Raw genomic sequence first — 21,904 nt, forward strand, 5'->3', positions numbered from 1 at the left:
TATCACAGCCCATGCATAATAATTGCCAGAAAGTATACTTGTGCATTACACCGTTTTGCCGTCCCGCAGAAAAGCTGATATTGTTCTTGAAGCTTACCGGTAAATATAGTGAGAAAGACCACAAGCACGATTAATGCCGCACACGTCTTCATCTCTGACTCGGCTTTCTTGCTGCCTTTTCTGAAATGAGTAACACCTACCGAGTAGACAGACCTCTTATTAAGGGTCCCACGTCAGCGACAGAACAACTGTCTGTCTGTCCATGCACTGCTTGGGCTCGTCCTAAGGATGCGCTTTCTGAACCAGTTTGGGCATAGGTTGTGAAAACACTGGGGGCTCTATGCAAATGTAAATATGGAATTTAGGATTCCATGCAAATGTATTTTTTAACAAAGATTTTGATTTATTTTTACATTAATAACTACAGAATAATCCCACATTGAAAGATCAGACATGCAGATTCAGGCTGGGGCCATGGTACAGCAGACCGTGCATAAGGCGTCCGCACGCTGAGCGCACACACTGCATTAAAGGCAGGGATCGCATCCATGCGGTGTGCGCGCGGAAACAGGGGGGGGCGCGCCTTGCGCAAGAAATCGGTTCAAACTGATTTCTTGGCGCGCCAGGCCAGTCACGTGAGTGGTTCGCCCAATGAGGGCGAACCAGCTCCGTGACACCCCCAGGAACGCCCCCCACGGCCAGGTAAGCGCCTGCTCACTGACCAGCCTCCACACGCCTCCGCACGGGCGAAGGCACAATGGCCCCAGCCAAAGACCGGTAGAGATAGATAGATAGATAGATAGAATTTATATACATATAGATATGTATATACTGTACGTATATTTATATATATTTAGTGTAAAATCGTTGTTTCCCCTCAAACAAAATGCTGATTGTGAACAATGTGAATAAACAGATTTTCTTTACTTTTTGTAGCTATGCCTGTCTGTATTTATCTGTGACTCTGACACTTCCGATCTACATAGCTTGAGTTGTTTTTTTTAAAAATAATATGACTACCGTTTGTTATTTAGAAGTATATGTAGAAACTTGTATTTGTAAATTATTTGGGGTAAAAGCTATCTTTTTTTAGGTCCAGGCATTATTATACAATTCTGTGCTATATTAAAAAAAACTCGTATTTCACTTATTAATAAATAAATCATTACTTTTCAAATAAGCACTTTTTGTCCCACTAATTTAGGTACGTATATACTTATTTATATAATGCCCATAAAGTGCTCAGCACTTTTCAAAAGAGACACAAAAACAGTACAGGGAATTAGAATACAATACGTGGAACAAAGTAAGACAATAGTTATAGGAATGCCCCGGAGAGCTTCCAATCTAGGGTTGGCCTCGGCCAGGGTGACGCTGAGCGGGCGCTCATGCACGGCGGCACAAGCAAGCGGCGAATTCAAAGCGCCGCTCATGCTCAGGCGCTCTCGCTCACGCTGGCCACACACATTGCCGCAATGTGTTACATCGCGGCCAGCGTGAGCGCGCTCGCCCGCTCAGCGCCACCCTGGCTGCGGGTGTCCTCGCTATTTCGGAAGCGCGTGCGCGCGGGGGAGGGGCATTGCGTCCAAATTGAGCGCGCTCGAAAGTTACATTTTTTTATTTACCCGTGCACCAAGCGTGGGTGAGCGTGGGTGAGCGTGGGTGAGCGTGGGTGAGCGTGTGTGCGCGCGCGCTCGTGAGCGTGGATGTGACGATCCACATTGACTAAGGTAAGCGCGCCAAGCGCTCAGCGCCAGCGGGGACTCAGCCTAAAGTCTTTATAGAGTAACACCCCTGCATTTTGCAGCATGCTACAATATGAAAGAGTATTATTACTACACATTTTAACCAGTGAATAGAGCAACAGAAAACCTGACACTGACACTGACGTCACTTCCGCTTTCCCGGCCACTTCCGGCGACTGTCACTGGGCGACTGTGTGTGGTGATGGAGCCGAGTCTGGGAGCCCCCGGGCGTCCATCTCCCGGCATGACCCCGGTCTGAGGCACCCCCGTTTCCCCCCAACTTACCGAGGGGGGGGGGGGAAATGGAGAGCAGCGGGACCTGCAGCCTGGTGCTGTGGACCGTGTGCGCGGTGCTGGTGCCGGTGCTGCTCACCCTGTGGTGCCGCGCCCGGCGGTCCCGGAGACCGCGGCGGAAGGGAGGCCCGGCCCGGCGGGGGGAGCACAGCTGGCAGGAGGCGGGCCTGTTCGCCGTGCCCACGTACTGCTCGGTGTGCGGCCTGCACACCCTGCGGGGGGCGCGCTGCGGGCTGTGCGGCCTGTGCGCCGGGGAGGAGTGCGTGCGGCGGGCGGGGAGGCTGCGCTGCATGGAGGGGGAGGCCGCGGAGGGGGGACACCACTGGGTGCGGGGCAACGTGCCGCTGTGCAGCCGCTGTGCGGTGTGCGGGGGGCAGTGCGGGGGGCAGCCGCGGCTGTGTGACTACAGGTAATGTATATTGTGTGTATACACCTGCTAGTGTGTGTGTGTGTGTGTGTGTGTGTATATATGTGTATATAAACCTGCTGTGTGACTACAGGTAATGTATACACGTGTGTGTGTGTGTGTGTGTGTGTGTGTGTGTGTGTGTGTGTGTGTGTGTGTGTGTGTATATACAGTATATATATATATATATATATATATATATATATATATAGTGTGTGTGTGTGTGTGTGCGTATATATATCGGCTGTGTGATTACAGGTAATGTATACTGTGTATATACACAACCGTACGTATGTATGTCTTTTATATTGCGTCATTAGTGTACATAGCACTTCACAGCAGTAATACACTTGACAATCGTATAAATAACACTAATGGGAAAAAGGGACTTCAGGCATAAAAGTAACAGTTAGGAAAAGGAGTCCCTGCTCCGAAGAACTTACAATCTAATTGGTAGATAGGAAGAACGTACAGAGACAGTAGGAGGGCGTGCTGGGAAGTGCGTCTGCAAGGGGGCCAAGGTTTATTTATCAGGTGTATAGTATTAGCCACGGTGCTACTCATATGCTTCGTTAAGCAAGTGGGTCTTAAAGGTGGATAGAGAGGGTGCTAGTCGGGTATTGAGGGGAAGGGCATTCCAGAGGTGTGGGGCAGTCAGTGAGAAAGGTTTAAGGCAGGAGAGGGCTTTAGATACAGAGGGGGTAGAGAGAAGACATCCTTGAGCGGCACTCAAGAGTCTGGATGGTGTGTGTGTATACACCTGCTGTGTGGGGGGGGCAGACCCTTTGTGATTACCGTGTTCAAGGAGCAGAGCAGCACTCACGCCATCTGTTTAATTAGAGATATATTTTTGTAATTATCGTCCTAATGTTTATTTAAATTAATACCATTTTACTCTGCGACATTGTAAGGTTGTCTCTTCATCAGATACACTCTGACTTTGCTTACGTCACACTCTTCCAATCGTACATATACCTGTCACTTGCATCATATGGCCCCGCAAACGTTTCATAAGATCTCGACCACCATGTTTCAAACATCAGCTGCCCCCCAAGATTACAATATGGCCACTCTCTCAAAAATCATCCAACAACAACGTTGGCCCCATAGTCAAGTTAGGAACATTCTCATACAAAGTATGGGCTACTCTCTTACAAATATCGGTGGCCTGCATGGATTTTATTAGGTATGGACCACGGGTTAGGGTTAGGGGAGCAAGACAGAAGTGGCGTGATTCTGGGTATCCCTTGTGATCCCACTGGTATTACCATTGTGGACCCATATTTCTCTGTCCTTTCCCCTCCAGATGCATTTGGTGTCAGCGGACTGTGCATGACGACTGCATGCTAAACGACTTGAAGACGGAAGAGTGCGATTTTGGTGAATTTAGGAACCTAATCATTCCACCATGTTACCTGTCGGCCATCAACCAGACGAAGAAAGGCAAAACCACTGAGATCGAAAAGGTCATTATGAGCACACGTCCTTCACTTGCCGGGGTTTACTGTGTTTAATAGGAGCAATCCAAGCGGTAAAATATTAACATAGGGTTGAAGCAGGGGGTCTCCAGAGCAGAACCCCATTTCAGCTCCGGGGATCCCCTGCTTCCCGAGATAGCCCTCCAAAGGGGGCGCCGGTATCCGGCACGTTTTAAAGCTCCCGCGTAACATGAGCCAATAGGAAGCCCCACTGGATAACCTTGCAGCTTCTTATTGACCTGCAGGGTATGGGAGCTTTGAAACTCCGCCATTACATGAGCCCTGCTATAGAGCCGGGGTGGCTACCGGCACCCCCTACGGAGGTAAGTATCTCTGGAAGCAGTGGGTCCCCTGAGCTGAAATTAATGGGGTTCAGCTCGGAAGCAATTATGCGTTTCTCCGTCAACACAATTGTTTTAAGAGGCCGTCCCAAGGAGGCGGATTTTCTAGCGAATTATATATATTTATTGCTATTATGGGAGTGCATGCTTACTGAGATACTTGCATGCGAATTAGGTGCCAGTAGTAGCTCTCCTCGGCAAGCAGAGATGTCGTAATCCGACGTGGGCCAATAGGAAGCCGTAACATAATTGGTGTGACTTCCTATTGGCCAATGTGACGCGGGAGCTTCAAACCTGAAATCCCTGCTTGCTGAGCCATGGCGGGTACCGGCACCTACTTCAGAGGTAAGTATCTCCAGAAGCAGGGCGTCCCCAGCGCTGAAATTAACGGCGTTCAACTCCGAAGACCCCCCTACTTCAATTCTTTGTCCGTGTGGAACTGCTCCTGTAATGTGGGTTGACCTCACTTTGTTCTCCTCTTCTAGTTGGCATCTTCTGTAGGATCCCACTGGACCCCATTGATCGTTTTGGCCAACATGCGGAGCGGAAACAACATGGGCGACATCTTGCTGAGCGAACTGAAGAGTCTCTTGAATCCTGTCCAGGTAAATCCGTTTTGCGTCAGCTATTCATTTGTCAGAAGAAGACAAAGCCTTTCGTGCTTCATCAAAACCGAGTACCTGTGTACATCGTTGTGCTTGGGACCTTCTAACGGTTGGAGACGCTCCCTTGTAAAATGGTGACCGCCCCTGTATTTGTATTCGCACATCACATGTCCTCAGATCACTTCCTTGTTGTCTCTCTGCCCATGTAAGCAGAACTCGAACCTAAGATAGAGTTCTCACATATCCTATCACAAAAGTATTTGCAACATAGGTTATGAACAATCGGGTAAAAGATGCTGTTGAATATAGACTATGGTCTTCAAAATCCAGGGGGAGCATGGGAGGAAATCAACAAAAAAGAAAAATATCTCCATGTGGGTGTTTTTGAAAAAATGTGAATCATAGGATAACTTGGCTCTTACAGAGTGCCCACTCACAGTGTGGTAGGTCTTGATAGGCATATCCAAAACTGTGTCCATGTAGTTATTGTGTGGGGTCGGATCATTGGTGCCTCAGTGGGAGAGAGAGAGAGGCCATAGCACAGATCAAATGATAAAAAAAACTTTGCTTAAAAAGATAAGAATCGTACTCGCGTGATGTACGCTTTTTAAAAGCATGTAACACAACAGTGTAAGGTACAGGACGTCGTGATTTGTTGTGTTATCACCGTCTCCGTGGGTTACAACTCATATTATGTAAATCACATATGCACTATTAATTCATATTATGTAAATCACGTATGCACTATTAATTCTGGTGACGTTATTTCTTCTCACTTGATTCACTTTAGAATGATCACTTGGCTTTTAGTGTGCAGCGCCTATCTATCATCTTGTTCGTATGAATATAGAATATGACATTTATATAAAGAAGATGCTCCTCAAAAGCTTCTCCCCCCCTAGGTGGGAAACAAGGGGCCTCCGGAGCTAAACCCCATTAAATTCTGTGGACCCCCTGCTCTCCGAGATACAGATAGGGGGCGCCGGTAACAGCTCCGCAGGTTTAAAGCTCTTGGCCACGCGGACCGATAGGAAGCCGCAATGGAGGACTCCGCCGCTTCCTATAGGTCCGCGTGACGCAGGAGCTTTAAATCCGCTATTTTGGTAGTCTCGCATAGCCCAGCCAGAACTGCTACCGGAACTGCTACCGGCACCCCCTACGGAGATAAGTATCTTGACAAACAGGGGGTCCCCGGAGCTGATATTAACACAGTTCAGCTCCGAAGACACCCCCTGCTTCAGCCCTAAAAGAAAGCTAATCAACCCCCAACGCGTTTCACACCTCAGGGTGCTTTATACAAAGTGGACATTTATATATGATATGTTGCTTTTTTCAAACCAATATCTCTGATTTATGGATATACAAATTCTTCTCATTGAGCACTAGATTTGGCTTTTTGCTTGTACCACATCGGTTACCTGGAGATTCCTAGGTAAGGATAGTAGGTAAAATACCATCCACCAGAGGATTTTGCAACAGGATTGTGATTTGCTTTAATGATCAACCCAAATGGGTTACGATGGTCGTGTACCGTCCCTCTACATTTCCAAACATTATCACATTTGAGGGAGACCTATTGTCACGGGGGAGACCAGGACTATTTCACGGGATCAAACACCAGACAGGACGCCGGTGTCAAATAAAAGTATATTTATTCTGCCTGGAGCCAGCAGACGCGGCACGATATCGCAACCGAGCTATACTCCGGACCCCTGGCCCATACAAGGGGAATTATGTAGGTTTAGGCGCCCGGCGTCACCGCGATGACTTCTCCAGTGCAACTTCCACTCCTGTGAGGGTTTGTAGTCTAGGTCAGGGGTGCGCAAACTGGGGGGGCGCGAGATTTGTTTGGGGGGGTAGGGGCGCGATGGTTACAGATGCCCAGCGCTCTTGCCCCCCAAGGCATTTAAATTAAATATGTGGGGCTGCGCGAGGCCTCTGTAACTCGCTTACCTTGATTCCGCCGGCTTCGGGCGACACGTCGCCATGGCGACCCAGCGGGGTAATTTGACGCTTGATATAAGGTGAGGGGGGAGGCGCGAGCAGTGGGGGAGAGCAGGCAGGGGGGGCGCAGGGCAAAATGTTTGCGCACACCTGGTCTAGGTATCAGTGGATGCAAGTCACCAAGCAGCACCTTTTTGAATCTCCCGCGGTAGAAGAGCGCCCAGCCTTGTTTTCGGGGTCGCTCCGGCACAACCTCGGAGAACCCCGCTTAGTTAATCCACACGCTAGTCAGCGACCGCACCGGCACTGAAAGCGACTGCAACTCTTATAGGTTTCCCGTCTTCATCGACAAACATGGAAAACGGGCCAGCAACCAATCGCCACACAGATGCTGTGTGGTGGGCCAATCACCAGACGAGGGCTCGACTGTCATGCGGGAGAGGCTGAGGCAGGGAGGGCAGGAATTACGAACCGGCCAATGAGAACAGCGCCTACCTCCTCCTGTTCCCAGTGTCGGCTCGCTATCTCTTGATGAGATCGGCGCCTCTCTGTCTGGGCAGACAATCGCTCCTCTTACCGGGCCAGCGTCTCCCAGTTAGGAGGACTGCCCGTCCCCATCCTCCATTGTTCCCAGCCTCCCCGTGCAACCAGCTGAGCCCCCTGGGCGGGCAGACTGGGTTAGTATATTACCCGCCTAGCACGTCCAGAGACCACAGTTATACAACATTTCTAACATGACACAAGTTACATTCACTTTATACACCACGCGGTTGGCCACATGAGCCACGATAGGATAAATATACAGGGCTAACCTATATATTCATTCAGACGATGGAGCAATGGCTGGGTTTTTATTATAAGAGCCATATTGCCCCTATCGTCACACCTATAACATCCCTGTAGTGTTTTTTTTGTTTGGGTAATATTGATAACTCTGGGTGTATATTTGTATTTATGACGTAGAAGGGATCCGCTAACGTTCGCTTCACAACCTTTCTTTGCAGGTGTTTGATTTAAGCGACATCTCTCCATTCAAAGCACTGCAGCTCTGTACATTGCTGCCCGCTAACTCTGCCAAAGTGCTTGTATGCGGTGGGGATGGCACAGTGGGTTGGGTCCTTGATGCGGTGGATGAAATGAAGATTAAGGTACAAGCCTCCAAAAGCTGCAGTTGCATACTCTTATCGGCATTTAATGGCAGAAGAGCATAACGTTGTGTGTGGGTCACAATAGAGCTGTCTGAATGTATATTCTTTCAGATGTTTAATCCTCTTTATTGCTAGAGTGCTGGGTATCTATCAGGGTCATTTCTGAATGCGACTTACTGCAGATCCATAGGATCCATTCTTTTTTAGGAGCTGTACATTATGTATATATTTATATAGTACAATCCAGGTACACAGCGCTTTACAGCAGTAATACACGTCACATAATAATGTAACACATAATGGGAATACGTGCTTCGGACAACAGGATTCCCTCCCCCGAAGAGCTTACAATCTAAGTAGGGAGAGCTTAGAGACAGTAGGAGGGTGTTCTGGTAAGTGCGTCTGCAAGGGTCCAAGATCAATGCATATGAGATATAGTATCAGCAATGGAGCTACACGTGCTTCGTTAAAGAGGTGTGTGTTTTTAAGAAAGGTCCTAAAGGTGGAGAGAGAGGGTGTTTGTGTCGGGTATTGAGGGGAAGGGCATTCCAGAGGTGCAGGGCAGTCGGTGAGAAAGGTTTAAGGTGGGAGAGGGCTTTAGATACAAAAGGGGGAGAGAGAAGATATCCTTGAGCAGAACGCAAGAGTTGTGCAGGTGTACAGTATACTGTAGTGAGAAATTAGGGCTATGTAAGAGGGACATAGGAGAGTATAGCCTTAAAAGTGAGGAAAACTGATACGTGATTTAATAGGAAGTGAGGAGAGGAGGTAGGACAATTTTTTTTCCAATAAGGTACGATTAAAAGACTTGAGTCCGTTATTGTATATCCAGTACTCTAATATATAATGTATTTTTTACGATATTATACAATAAGTGAGTATAGTAGACTGCAGAGTGAAAAAGTGTAAAAACTCTGTCTTAAGTTGTGCTCTATTGTTGTGTATATGTTAAATGTTATAAAAAATATGAACTGTAAATAAATAATTTACAACAAAAAAGACCAGTCCATTTTATATTTTTTATTGTAATCAGTTCTGCCATTTGGAGTGCAGTGTGTGTGTGTATAGATACATTCATAATGCATAGGTTTCTTATTACAGGGACAGGAAAGTTACATTCCACAGGTGGCAATCTTACCCCTGGGGACAGGCAACGACCTGTCTAATACATTGGGGTGGAGTGCAGGTTACGCAGGCGACGTCCCCGTGGAGCAAATCCTTAGGAACGTCATGGACGCGGACTGCATCAAACTTGACAGGTGAGCGGTCTCATTGCAATGACTCGCTGGCAGAGAATGTGGCTTCTCTCATACCATCATTACGGATTTCTTTTTTTTTAATATCTTTTACGCAAAGAAGGGCGGGGGGCCGTGTTGGTCCTTCCATGTAGTAACAAAGGAGAGGGAGGGAGTAGGGGGGTATGATACCTTTTTGTTGGACCAACAAGTAGTTCTGTTACAAGCTTTCCAACCTGTCGGAGTCCGGGTGTGGCAGAAATACAGAGACACAATATTATACACAGTGTTTATAAGAGGGAGATCTGGGTGCAATGGATGCTGAGAGGATGTATATTTTATTTTAGCTTATGTTTTTCAGGTGGAAGGTGCAAGTTACAAGCAAGGGATACAGTCTGAGAAACCCAAAGGTACAAAATAGGAACAATAATCATCGGCTACAGAATGTAGATACAGCAGGGGTGGGCCAACTCCTGTCACCAAGGGCCACCAACAGGTCAGGTTTTAAGGATATCCCTGCTTCTGCACAGGTGGCTCAGTCAACGACAAAATGGCTGTCCTTTGAATGAGTTGCTGGCTCTGTGCTTCCACACGTTTAATCCTGACAAATCTAATGCCATCTCCACAACTCTTCCAGTTGGTGGGAGCTCTCGTCTCTGGAAGCCAGAAATCAGAGTAATATATATAACAAAGTCCGGCTATTGCGACTTCGCACACGTAAATACTATGATGCACTTTGTAACGAGGCAGCTTGTAATGTGGGGATCTCGCTCTATCTCTCTCTATTCGCAGGTGTTGTCAATGAACAACTACTTCTCTGTGGGGCCTGATGCTTTGATGGCTTTAAATTTCCATACACACCGTGAGAAGACTCCGTCTCTATTTTCCAGCAGACTTGTCAATAAGGTAGTGTGTGTGTGTATAGTGTGTGTGTATAGTGTGTGTGTATAGTGTGTGTGTATAGTGTGTGTGTATAGTGTGTGTGTATAGTGTGTGTGTATAGTGTGTGTGTATAGTGTGTGTGTATAGTGGGTGTATAGTGTGGGTGTATTGTGTGTAGTGTATGTGTGTAGTGTGTAGGTAGAGTGTGGTGTAACATTCCCTACAGCTGGTATGGCAACTGGTCACGTTTTCAGGATATGCCTGCGTCAGCACAGGTGGCTCAGTGTTCGACTACACCACCTGTGCTGAAGCAGGGATGTCCTGAAAACCTGACCTGTTGGAAGCCCTTGAGGAGTGGATTGACCACCCCTGCCCGACAGGTTAATGTAAAGGAACAAATCTAGGGGGAAAAAATGAAATAAATGAAAAAGCAACGTGCCCAAGGTAATTATCGCTCATTCCCACCCCAAAATGCTACAAATCAAGAAGAATGAGCAACAAACAGTCCAAAAAATACCACGACACTAAATAAATGTTCTAAAGGTACGTTGAATCCAGTACAGCATTGCAGTGAGATTATAGTACTGGGCAGAAATCTTGGGGCCCAGGCTAAATTAAAGGAGCAGGGCCCCGCCCCTTAATCCCCACTGTTAACCCCGGGGCACAGGGGTGTCGCTATGGGGGGGAGAACGAGATATGGGCCTGTGGGGGAAGAAAAGAAATACGGGCCTGCAGGGGTTAGTTATGGACTGGCTGATCAGTAACGGGGGGGTTCTTTCTCTTAGGCAGTTTACCTTTTCTATGGGACCCGAGATTGCCTGGTTCAGGAATGCAAAGATCTCAACAAGAAAGTGGAGGTAAGAAAACGGCAGCGCGAAACCGACCTTTCCGCGGTCAGCGGCGTATCCGAAAACGCCGCCGCCCATATTCGGGGAAGATTGGCATGAGACAATGGGGCAAAATATTGCTGTGTTGTATATAGGCGTTTCAAATGTGGCATAACAGCTTATATTTAAGTAGCTCAAGATAGATCCATTTTGGAGGGAACAATTCTTTGCATTGAAGGTCCATCTGGCAGCAAAAGGTCGTATAAACCATATTTCCTAATAGGAAACGTGTACAGCGATTTCCTTGTGAGTTGATTTGCATGGTACCGATTGCTGCATTGGTCCTGTTTTTTCACAACGTATGAAACAACAATGGAAGCCGATCGCCCCCACACATCGTTATTTTGGACACCATGGCCCTTTTGATAGATGGAGAGCAGTTTTGTGCAAACCCCATGTTCGTGCAACGTCTAGTTCTTCGGAACGGTACCGGTTATTTAAATGAAGCCATTTTAAGGGATTCCAACGGTAACCTCCCAACCGTAATTTACAGAAGACCAAATTAAAGCCAGTGACCATTTTATGTGGTCTAGTACAGGGCGTTTCTTGTTTGGGTCATTTTCTGGTGTTTTAAAGGTAGTTTAACCTCTTGCCTGCCAGTCCATGACAACGTCACGTTGCAAACAGGTTAACGCACGTAAAGTCCTCTTTTAAAATCGCCCGTTAATCTCGGCCTCGTGCAGATATTCGGCGCGTCAGCGATGGGCGCCGACGCTTTGTCCTGTGTAATTCCAGCTGGAGTTGGACGGCGAGAGGATAGAGCTGCCCAATCTGGAAGGGATCGTGGTGCTGAATATCGGCTACTGGGGAGGCGGCTGCCGGCTGTGGGAGGGAATGGGAGACGAACCATATCCCTTATCCAGGTATAGAATCGTGGTTTCTCTCCAGGCCGTTGTTGAAAACGGTCACCAATGCCCAAAACGCATGCCTTCTCTTAAAGGGGCAGTAACAGAATGGATGCAATGGGTGTCCAGAGCTGAACCGCATTAATATTAGCCCCGGGGACCCCCTGCTTCCCGAGTGTTATGAAAGATGGAGGCATTGCGAGATGAAGAGAACGGAAACACTTTCACATGTGCATGAATAGAGCACGTGGTACACATGGTAACACTTGCGTTGCGAGTCTGGCATACAGGTCATTTGAGTGACAAATTGCATGTATAAAATGGGTATTGGCATAATGTTGATGGTGAACGCGGGAGCCACAGGCTGCTGAAGGCATAACCGCATTTCTAAGGAGCACGCGTGCAGAGCCACGATCCCGATGTCCCCTTTCTAACCGCGCAGGCACGACGACGGTCTCCTGGAGGTGGTGGGAGTCTACGGATCTTTCCACTGCGCTCAGATTCAGGTGAAGATGGCCAATCCGGTCCGGCTCGGACAGGCCCACACTGTACGGGTGAGTGGGGGGGGGGTTCAAATGAGACTAGGGTGGGCCAACTCCAGTCCTCAAGGGCCACCAACAGGTTAGGCACTGGGGATATCCCTGCTTCAGCACAGGTGGCTCAATCCGAGGCTTAGTCGAAGACGCTGGGTCTGATTGAGCCACCTGTGCCAAAGCTAGGGGTCTCCTTAAAGCCTGACCTGTTGGTGGCCCTCGAGGACTTGAGTTGGCCACCCCTGTTGTAACGCAAATATATTTTACTAGGTTGTCGCATCAACAAAGTTGTTCTTGCTGTAATAGAGTGCAGGGGTGCTCATCTCCACTCCTTAAGGCCCCCTCCCCTTCACAACAGGGCAGGTTTTAAGACGTTGTCCCTGCTTCAGCACAGGCGGCTGTCAGTCTTCGACTTTGCCTCTCATTGAGCCACCGGTGCTGAAGCTTTGTTTTGTCGGACCCCAGGCGGTATAGCGGGGGGGCTGCGCACTTAGTGACGCCCCAAACTGCACCGTAGCGTGGGTGTGTAGCAGTCAATTACAGGAGGGTCTTCTAAAGTTGCTCCCCACAATGCTTTGCATCCACAGCAGCAAGGCATTGTGGGAAGTGACTTTGGAAGGTCTCTCAGGGAGTGACAGCTATACCCCCCCCATGCTGCCTGCACACACTGAGGGGCAGTTTGGGGGATTATTAAGCGTGTGTTCCCCCCACGAGCTCAGGACACTATACTGCCTGGGATCGGTCACACAGTTTGTTAGCGATAGTGTAATGAGTCAGCGATAAGTTTTAATCATTAGGTAATTGCGAACAAATATATTCTAGCGAGGGAAGTGCTGTGTAATAAAGGCTGGGAAACCGCTGTTCTAGCTTTATTACCGGTGCGTTGGTACTTTTTTGAGTTCCTTGGCATATACCAGTGTTTTTGTACCGGGTTTCCTAGAAACCCTTGGGTTCCCGGGGCATCCGTAAAGGGTTCCCTGCAATTTTCAGGTAATTTGAAAATTGTACCAAATACAGAAGAATTTACAATTTATCTGATCTCAGGCGCGCTATTAGAGAGGGTTGGGGTTCCTTACAATGCATCTGATCTCAGGCGCGCTATTAGAGAGGGTTGGGGTTCCTTACAATGCATCTGATCTCAGGCGCGCTATTAGAGAGGGTTGGGGTTCCTTACAATGCATCTGATCACAGACGCGCTATTAGAGAGGGTTGGGTTCCTTACAATGCATCTGATCTCAGGCGCGCTATTAGAGAGGGTTGGGGTTCCTTACAATGCATCTGATCTCAGGCGCGCTATTAGAGAGGGTTGGGGTTCCTTACAATGCATCTGATCACAGATGCGCTATTAGAGAGGGTTGGGGTTCCTTACAATGCATCTGATCTCAGGCTCCCTATTGGAGAGGGTCGGGGTTCCTTAGAATTTCACTTTGGGTTCTTTAACCAAAAAAGGTTGGAACCCACTGGCATATACCAAGATAGTGTAACACTCCATTGGTTCCCTTGTTTAATTGCCGGAAGGTTGCTCTGTTCCCAAACACAGCATTATCGGCAGCGTTCTGGCTTAAGAGAAGAGTTTGCGTTGGAACTTCTAATGGATTATTTCTGTGTTGCGTTCCTGTCATCACCTGCAGCTGATTTTGAAGAGTTCGAAAATGCCGATGCAGGTGGACGGGGAGCCGTGGGCGCAGGGCCCGTGCACAGTCACCATCACCCACAAAACGCACGCGCTCATGTTGTATCACTCGGGTGAACAGACAGACGATGACGACGAGGCCTCCAGCGCCTCGGACCAAGAGCCCCGGAGGGTTCCGGCGCAAAGCGATGAAGAAATCTAGGCGTGCCTGTCGCCAGTCCCCTGCAGGTGCAGGTCATCGCTACATCTGCTTAACACTGATTCCTTTTCAGCAGGGGAGACCGAGGCGGGGTTAAAACGCGGTGTGCGGGAGAGATGGGAATGCAAGTGTCCTTTCCCCGGACCAAGCCATTTGAGAGGCCAGTTGCTTCTCTTTCAAGTTCCTTTCCTCCAGTAGAAGGGATTATTCGTCACCGCACACAAATGTAAATAAGCCATGGACTCTCTACCTGGGAAGACACGCGTTCCTGGCATATTTCTCAGAGCTCTTTGGCAATGGAGGTTCAATGTATGCATAGATTCTGTCTCTAAACTGTAATCCTCACTGCTTCTAATTTGTAGGTGCGTACCAAGATGTGCACGCTTTCGGTAGAGCTTTCCAAAAAGGTTGAAAAACCCGCACAAAAATAATTCGGTTGAACTTTGGCAACAGAAGCTCTGGTGGAACGCCTCAAAATTCATAATTTTCACAAAATTCATAATTTTCACAAAATTCAAGTGGTGAAAGAGGGCGTCAAAAAGATGAAGGTTCAATCGAATTTTAAAAGCAAACGTAATCGAACACGCAGCGCCCAGTGACTTTAGCGTTTTTTGTTTTTTTTGGTGTTTTTTTGCTGTCTTTTGCATCGCCAAACTGCGAAAGGCGTAAAGTTCCCGAAAATGAGCACATCTATTTAATATGTATTTGTAAGAGAACTTGCATATTTCACAGAGCAGCGGCGAATGAAATGGTAATATGAAAACGCAATATACAGTATGTCGGAAAGCAATGGAGTGGTACGTTATCAGTAGGAGGAGAGGGAGTGGTGCCTTATCAGTAGGAGGAGAGGGGGAGTTGATATGCGATCAGTAAGGGGAGAGGGGGAGTTGATACGTTATCATGAGGGCAGATGCAAAGCTTTTCATTTTTGGCTCCCATATTGTCACGCTATGGGATATGTTGACGCCGTATAAATCCTGCATAGATAAATTATTGTGCACATGAGAATATAGTGCGATTCTAATCAGGACGACGTCCCTTTTTTGCTTGTTTGGCTTTGCTGTGAGCCGTGTAAATTGCACCAATGCCGTCTGCAACCTTATATAAACCTTATTTTCTTTAAACTTGCTAGTGATCCTAGAAACGAGATGGCGTGTTATATACAAGTGACGTTTTCCTGAGGTTTTGCATTGTGACCAAAGACTCCTTCCTTATTTTGCGAATATTATTTTGGAATTCCGTTTTCTCGAGTTTTGGGCAACGGGTACAGATTTCTGTTTTTGACGTGTTTACATTCACCACCTGTTTGCAGCCGGTTAAAAGCAACATAAAATACATTCTCCGTCTTCAGAGTGGCTCGGGGTTTAACTTCGGCGCCGCCGGTTGAAAGGAAAAGCCGCTTTGGAGCGAAACATTCCTGGTGACTGGATTTGTGTGAGAAGCGGGTTTTGGTGTGTTTCTAAGCAGTGCACTGGATTGGAAAGTGGGAAGCCTGTGTGTTGTTGGCAATCCAAGACATTTTTTTTTATTTCATTTTTTTTTATAACATTGGATTGAAACAGCGGGTCTCTCCGCATTAATTTCAGCTCCGTTGGCCCCCTGCTTCCCGAGGCACTTACCTCCTTTGGGGGAGCCGGTAGCCGTACCCATCGGCTAGTAGAGTTCACATTATGTTGGCGTTTCAAAGCTCCTGCCGGCCGCTAGGAAGCAGTGGCGTCGTCTGGTTCTGCTTCCTACTGGCCCACGTAACGCGGGAGAGCGTTAAACCCAGTTTGCTCAGCCGGAGCAGCTACCGGAAGCGGGGGTCCTCGCAGCTGAAATTAATGGGGTTTGCAAAGCATCGGGAAAGCCGTTCTTGAAGAATTGCTTATGCCGTGGTGTGCCATTCTGCCGCTTACAAATATGCTTGGTTTTTAAACACACAATGTATGTGAAGTACCTTATTTGAAGTGACTTGGTTAATTTAAGTTGCGTTATAGGGCCTGGTGCCCTGCTTGTAGTAGACATGTTGGAGTAATTGTTTAACTTAATTTATTCATGTGTCGTGTGTTTTTTTGTTGTTGTGCTGCTGCTTTAGGTTTTGTTTACTTAACGTGGCCCTGTATCTATATTTTGCAATGCTAAAACCATGAGGAATATTTAAGTCGCTGGGCTGCAACATGCAGCTTAGCATCGCTTGGTGAATGCTGCGGCAGGAACCAGGTATCGTGCATGTATCATCACTGTGGTTTTTAGTACCGGGCCGTGATCAGTCATGTTCTGCTGCAGTCTATGGGGTTTTCGTTATTAAGTAGCGATCACGCCATTTGTGGAACTATCACACGGAGCCTCCTATTGAAGCCAGTGGGCGTTTTCCCGCGAGCAGCGCTCATGCAGTTTAGTGGACGACCCCCACTTTTGCCTTGGCTTGCACTGTCCTGCACTCTGTGTTCTTGCTTGTGTGGTGGAACTGTTCTAGAAACGAATGTCTTTCTAGTACTAGGCCCGGGGGGGGGGGGCAACTCCAGTCTTAAGGGCCTCCAACAGGTTAGGTTTTCAGGATATCCCTGCTTCAGCACTGATGGCTCAATCAGATTGAGCCACCTGTGCTGAAGCAGGGATACCTTGAACACTGGACCTTGATCATTCTTTGTCGGTGCCTGGCATGCGTCTTCTCCAGGACCTGGCATGCATAGAAGTCCAAAGCTGACTTGGGTCAAAGGTAAACTTTCACAGCATGGTTCACTGTCCCTAATTCTTTCTTGGGTGTTGATATTAAACAAGCAATATCGCCAGCCCCAGTCACTGCTGCCGCTCGGCCGCAGAAAGCGCGATGACCACCTTTGCAAAAAAAATAAATAATATTTTTGTCTTTTGGCGCGGCAGCCGAGCGTTTGCCACGGCGGCGGTTCAGCCAATGAGGGCGGACCAGCTATGACGTCACGGCCGCTCCACCCACCCCACGTCGCGATCTCCTGCTCTTCTCCTGACGTGCGACCTCGTGACGCGTAAAGTGGCAGACGTCGGGTGGCACTCCTGTTGCCGCTCGACCCCTGGCACTGAAAAGGTTAATCTAATGACACTGCCCATTTCCAGCTGGCGACCCTTAACGATGAGTAGTTTTTAAGCGCAGGATCGAGCTCGGCTTCTGTAAATGTGAAATACTGTTTTTTAAGTTACGACTGCAAACCGGCGTGAACGTACTGTCGTAATATGACTGACATTCCCATGGATGGCGCTCTTCTAAGGGGCTGTATAGACCTCATCAACAAGATACTGGTTATTTTGCTTTTAGATGGGAAATTGCATTACAATGCACACGAGGAAGGATTGCACTGAAATTCTGAAATGCAATGTTCTTTTAATAACGTCTCCTGGCTGTGCAACAAAAGCGCACCAGATTTCCCAGAGGCCTGCGATTTTCTGGTGATGTTTTGCCCCTGGGGAATTGCCATGAAATCCACCTTTTTTTTTTATGTTTTAGGTTGTTTACAAGTGGCAAATCTGTTTTACAGGTCCCAGTGTATTACATTGGGGCTCAGGTTATGCGCTGCGAGTTGATCTCTGATGACAGAATGTGTCTCGTGATTCAGATGACGGAGCAAGGATGGGCAACGCCAGTCCTCGAGCGCTAACCAACAGGTCAGGTTCGCAGGATCTCCCTGCTTCAGTCAACAACGGAGCCGCTGGTGCTGAAGCAGGGAGATCCTGCAAACCTGTCCTGTTGGTAGCGCTAGAGGAGTGGAGTTGGCCCACCCCCTGACATGCTGTGAGTGGCCCTCAGCTGTTCATTTCCACGACCCGTAAGAATGCGAGTTTGGAGGTGGTTCAAACTTTTTGTCGTAGAAAATGGTGTTGTATCCGCTCTAAATGTTGTTGGCCTCAAACAATCGCGTGATACATGTCACATGTACCACGGAATGTGTTTGGCTTTTTGTGGAAAGCTACACGGCATTTTTTTTTTTAAGTATGGGGAACTGGTTGGACAACGAAGGGTAGCCGTTACATTCCTGAGTGCTTTCACCTTCTTGCAAACCCGACATACGTTGCGAAAGTTGAACTGCGGCTTTAACCCTTCACTTGCCAGAGAAGCTAAGGGGGGGGGTGGGGGGGCATATTCCGCTGTGATGGTGCCGGTCGGGGCACTATCTCAATTGCAGCTCCCATTGAAATGAATGGGAGATTCTGTGATAAGAGCCCCAATCGGCACTTGGGGAGCTTAATAAGTAACCCCCTAAGTCAGGGGTGGCCAACTCCAGTCCTCAAGGGCCGCTGACAGGCCAGATATTGGGGATATCCCTGCTTCAGCACAGGTGACTCATTCAATGACGGCCACCTGTGCTGTAGCAGGGATACCTGAAAACCTGACCTGTTGGTGGCCCTTGAAGATTGGATTTGGCCGCCCCAAGTCCTCCTTCCCGTACGTGAAAGAGGGGGATCTTGAAAGCTCCTGTAGTGTAATGCATTTCTGTAATGTTTGTTGTGTTGGTAACATTTCCGTCCACTAAGAATCTATCGTATAGGTTTATTTGTTTTGTATTTATACGTTATTGCCCCAGGACCCGGCGGCTCAAAAAGACACTGGATCCGGCACGGTTTCTTTTTTGCAGCTTTGTATATTTAATTTATTAAAGGTTCTGCAAACTGCACTGACACCCTGTGGGTTCTGTAACACCCGGGGGTCACAACAAGGCGCTGTATTAAACCAAAAATAAAAAGCTAGGCCAGAGTTCTCGTCATGAACACCCCGCTGTTTCTCGTGGGATTTTATTTTCCTGTGGTTGCACTTTGTAGGTTGTTGCACTTTGTAGGTTGTTGCACCTTCTTTACAGGCCTGAAAACCTTTATACCACTGCTACCATTTGTACCCGAGTCACTATGATGATATGTTGCAGCGCGCTGGCATTGCCCGTGTCACTTTTAATGTAATTAATGCAAAAGGCAATACTGCAAACATGCTCTGCCCATGTTCACTAAACGGCACAATGTCAGTACAGATGCACTTTGTCCATTTTACATCACCCATGGCCATCGTTTTATTTACAGTAATACTACATGTTGGGTGTGTTTGGAAAAGTGATGGATTGTCCTTTTGCTACCATGTATATTTCTGTTTCGCCAACATATTGCTATTGTGGCTATACTAATCTTTGTTGTGACATCTTTGGGAGGAAAACGTGAAATTAAACATTTTCATACAGGCTGCGTTGAGCCTTTTTAATTACATTCCTTATGTCTCCAAACCCCTACCAAATATTCTTCAGAGGTTTTTGATGCCAGATGCTGACATCACATGTATACCACTCGAACATTAGAAAAGTGAATAAACACTGCAATATTTCTGTTTGCCAAACCACACATGGGGAGATTTACTAAGCTTCCGGAACGTATGGAGTGCCATTCAAGTCAATAGCCAAACAACCTCAAATACGAGTTATCAGAGCTACGTGCATCCACCCCACAAAGGGATCTGTGAAGCTCTGTACAGTATCATTTTGACTGAAGAATTGTTCCTTACAATGCATCTGATCTCAGACGCGCTATTAGAGAGGGTTGGGGTTCCTTACAATGCATCTGGTCTCAGACGCCCTATTAGAGAGGGTTGGGGTTCCTTTCAATGTATCTGATCTCAGACGCGCTATTAGAGAGGGTTGGGGTTCCTTTCAATGTATCTGATCTCAGACGCGCTATTAGAGAGGGTTGGGGTTCCTTACAATGCATCTGATCTCAGACGCGCTATTAGAGAGGGTTGGGGTTCCTTACAATGCATCTGGTCTCAGACGCCCTATTAGAGAGGGTTGGGGTTCCTTTCAATGTATCTGATCTCAGACGCGCTATTAGAGAGGGTTGGGGTTCCTTTCAATGTATCTGATCTCAGACGCGCTATTAGAGAGGGTTGGGGTTCCTTTCAATGTATCTGATCTCAGACGCGCTACTAGAGAGGGTTGGAATTCTGCAGGATTTCACAATATGATGACAGGGTTCCAGAACCATATAAAGCTTAAAAATCACTTGATATCTGCCCCATTGAGTTTACAATAAAACAAATGTATCTGCGTTGCAAGAAAATGGAGGCAAAAATCATTTTATGTTGGATAAACCCCAGTAATGTCGTTGTGCTGTCGGCATGCTGCAGGTGCAATGGGAGCCAGTGATTGGCTGCTGCTGAGCGCTAGATACAGTATATGAACATTTCACCCTACAGCGTCATCCGTCTCGGCTTCTTATTGACTCGCAAGATGCGGGGGATTTAAATACCAGGAAGTATCTCGTGTACCAGGGGGTCCCAAAATGAATGCAGTTCAGCGCCAGGGGTCCCCCTCCTATCCTTGTAATAAAGGAGTTTGTGTGGCTTCTGCCCAGCAGTAGATACTGTATATGGAGACTTCATACTCATGCAAGATGTGTTAGAGGGAAATGATCACACTGATGGACAGTTTAAACATTAGGCAAATTTTGGGGGACGGGTGGGGAAAACAGGAGGATTCCATGTAGTAGCAGGGGGGGGGGGGTGGTGGGACAGCTGAGACTACGAGTCAGGTGGCCCGGGGCACTGCTGGAGGCCAGTGGAACTGGCCTGGTGTCACGTGCACCAGTTTGAGCCGCGATCTGTGGTGTGGGACGTGCGTCCAGAGAAGAGCAGGAGATCATGACGGGGGGTGGGGGGGGCATGGCAGGGGTGCGGCTATGACGTCACATGGCTGGTTTGCCATCATTGGCTGAACCGCTGCCGTGACACGGCCATCGCTCAGCCGCCGCGCCAAAATTCTAAATTCTTGTCTTTTGGGAAAGGCCGTCGCACATCGCGCTTTCTGAAGGCGCGAGCAGGTAGTAACTGGGGCCAGCCATAGAGGGCCGTATCTTGTTCGTGTCGCGGACGCTGTAGCACGCACAGCCGCGAGCAGTGGGGACGAGGCCTTACAGTGCACTAGCTGAAAGTACCCGGTGTTGCTCAGGAATTCTAAGAAACCAACCTCATTCCTTCCTTCTCACCATCCCCTATCCCCTTCTCTCTCTCTCTCCCCCTCCCCTCATCTCTCTCCCTCCCATCCCTTTCCTTTAATACACTGTGATGTTTCCAGCATTCTTACATTCTCCTCACGCGCCAACTGACGCCCTATCTTCCTTTCTACGTCTGCTTTCTGTGCAACCTTTATAGCCATCTGATTCCCCTTATCTGCCACCAGTCTGTGCATTATGATGTCACCATTATGATGTCACGTGCCAGATACACAGCCTACCATATACAACACCCAGTGGCTGACTGGCTTAGAGAAGTTGCATCATGCAAAATTTGTGTAAGATAAGGTGTCCAAATGCATAGCGAAGAGACAGACAACTTTCCCAAATACATAGTCGAATATATACATTTGTTTTATAAACACACAGCCATTTAATCTTGATCACATACAACACTGGTAAGTTGCCCTTCACATTTAAGTAAGTGAGCAAAAGATACCACATTTTGATAAACGTTTCCTGGGACAAATTGTGACAGACATGAAGATAGAATATCCAGAGGCAGCAGATCAGCCCCGACGATGATTCCCAACGTGCTAGGCAGCTGTGGACAATGTGGAATTCTTCTGTTGCCACCACCGTGCTAACAGATGGCTGGAGAACATTGCAGTTCATAGCCTGATTGAGAGACAGACAATAGCCGGCAGACCTCATGAACTGACCCGCAGAGTGGATAAGTTGTCAAATAAACTCAATCGCACGCTTCCAACCACACGAGAATCCCATCCTT

The 21,904-nt window shown here is 47.8% G+C and overlaps 2 protein-coding genes across 3 annotated transcripts in view; one reads left to right on the plus strand and one right to left on the minus strand.

Moving 5' to 3' along the window:
* Positions 1–237, minus strand: part of C22H17orf67 (chromosome 22 C17orf67 homolog) — a 27,418-nt gene extending 27,181 nt beyond the window's left edge. Inside the window, exon 1 of the mRNA XM_075579891.1 lies at positions 98–237. Within this exon, the coding sequence (XP_075436006.1) occupies positions 98–152 (55 nt within the window). The 5' untranslated portion in view covers positions 153–237. The remainder of the gene's footprint in view (positions 1–97) is intronic.
* Positions 238–1,899: 1,662 nt separating this feature from the next.
* On the plus strand, positions 1,900–21,795 carry DGKE (diacylglycerol kinase epsilon). 2 transcript variants are annotated; one of them, XM_075579893.1, is made up of 11 exons: positions 1,900–2,448; positions 3,752–3,911; positions 4,750–4,869; positions 7,818–7,961; positions 9,063–9,220; positions 9,558–9,606; positions 9,989–10,102; positions 10,864–10,935; positions 11,701–11,828; positions 12,253–12,364; positions 21,653–21,795. In XM_075579893.1, the coding sequence occupies exons 1-11, from the start codon at positions 2,048–2,050 to the stop codon at positions 21,656–21,658; spliced, it is 1,464 nt and encodes a 487-aa protein (XP_075436008.1). In that variant the 5' UTR covers positions 1,900–2,047; the 3' UTR covers positions 21,659–21,795. The 2 variants fall into 2 exon arrangements, with proteins under 2 accessions (XP_075436008.1, XP_075436007.1); XM_075579892.1 differs by lacking the exon at positions 21,653–21,795 and adding an exon at positions 13,975–19,354.
* Positions 21,796–21,904: the final 109 nt, after the last annotated feature.

Source organism: Ascaphus truei, chromosome 22 (genome assembly GCF_040206685.1).
Source record: "Ascaphus truei isolate aAscTru1 chromosome 22, aAscTru1.hap1, whole genome shotgun sequence".
NCBI classification, from domain to species: Eukaryota; Metazoa; Chordata; class Amphibia; order Anura; family Ascaphidae; genus Ascaphus; species Ascaphus truei.

Bases quoted from the DNA above. Each gene is read 5' to 3' on its own strand.
- DGKE (XM_075579892.1), top strand. From the start codon at position 2,048: ATGGAGAGCAGCGGGACCTGCAGCCTGGTGCTGTGGACCGTGTGCGCG. The intron at 9,221-9,557 runs GTGAGCGGTCTC...TATGTTTTTCAG, and splicing joins GACTGCATCAAACTTGACAG to GTGGAAGGTGCAAGTTACAA. The intron at 11,829-12,252 runs GTATAGAATCGT...CTAACCGCGCAG, and splicing joins GAACCATATCCCTTATCCAG to GCACGACGACGGTCTCCTGG.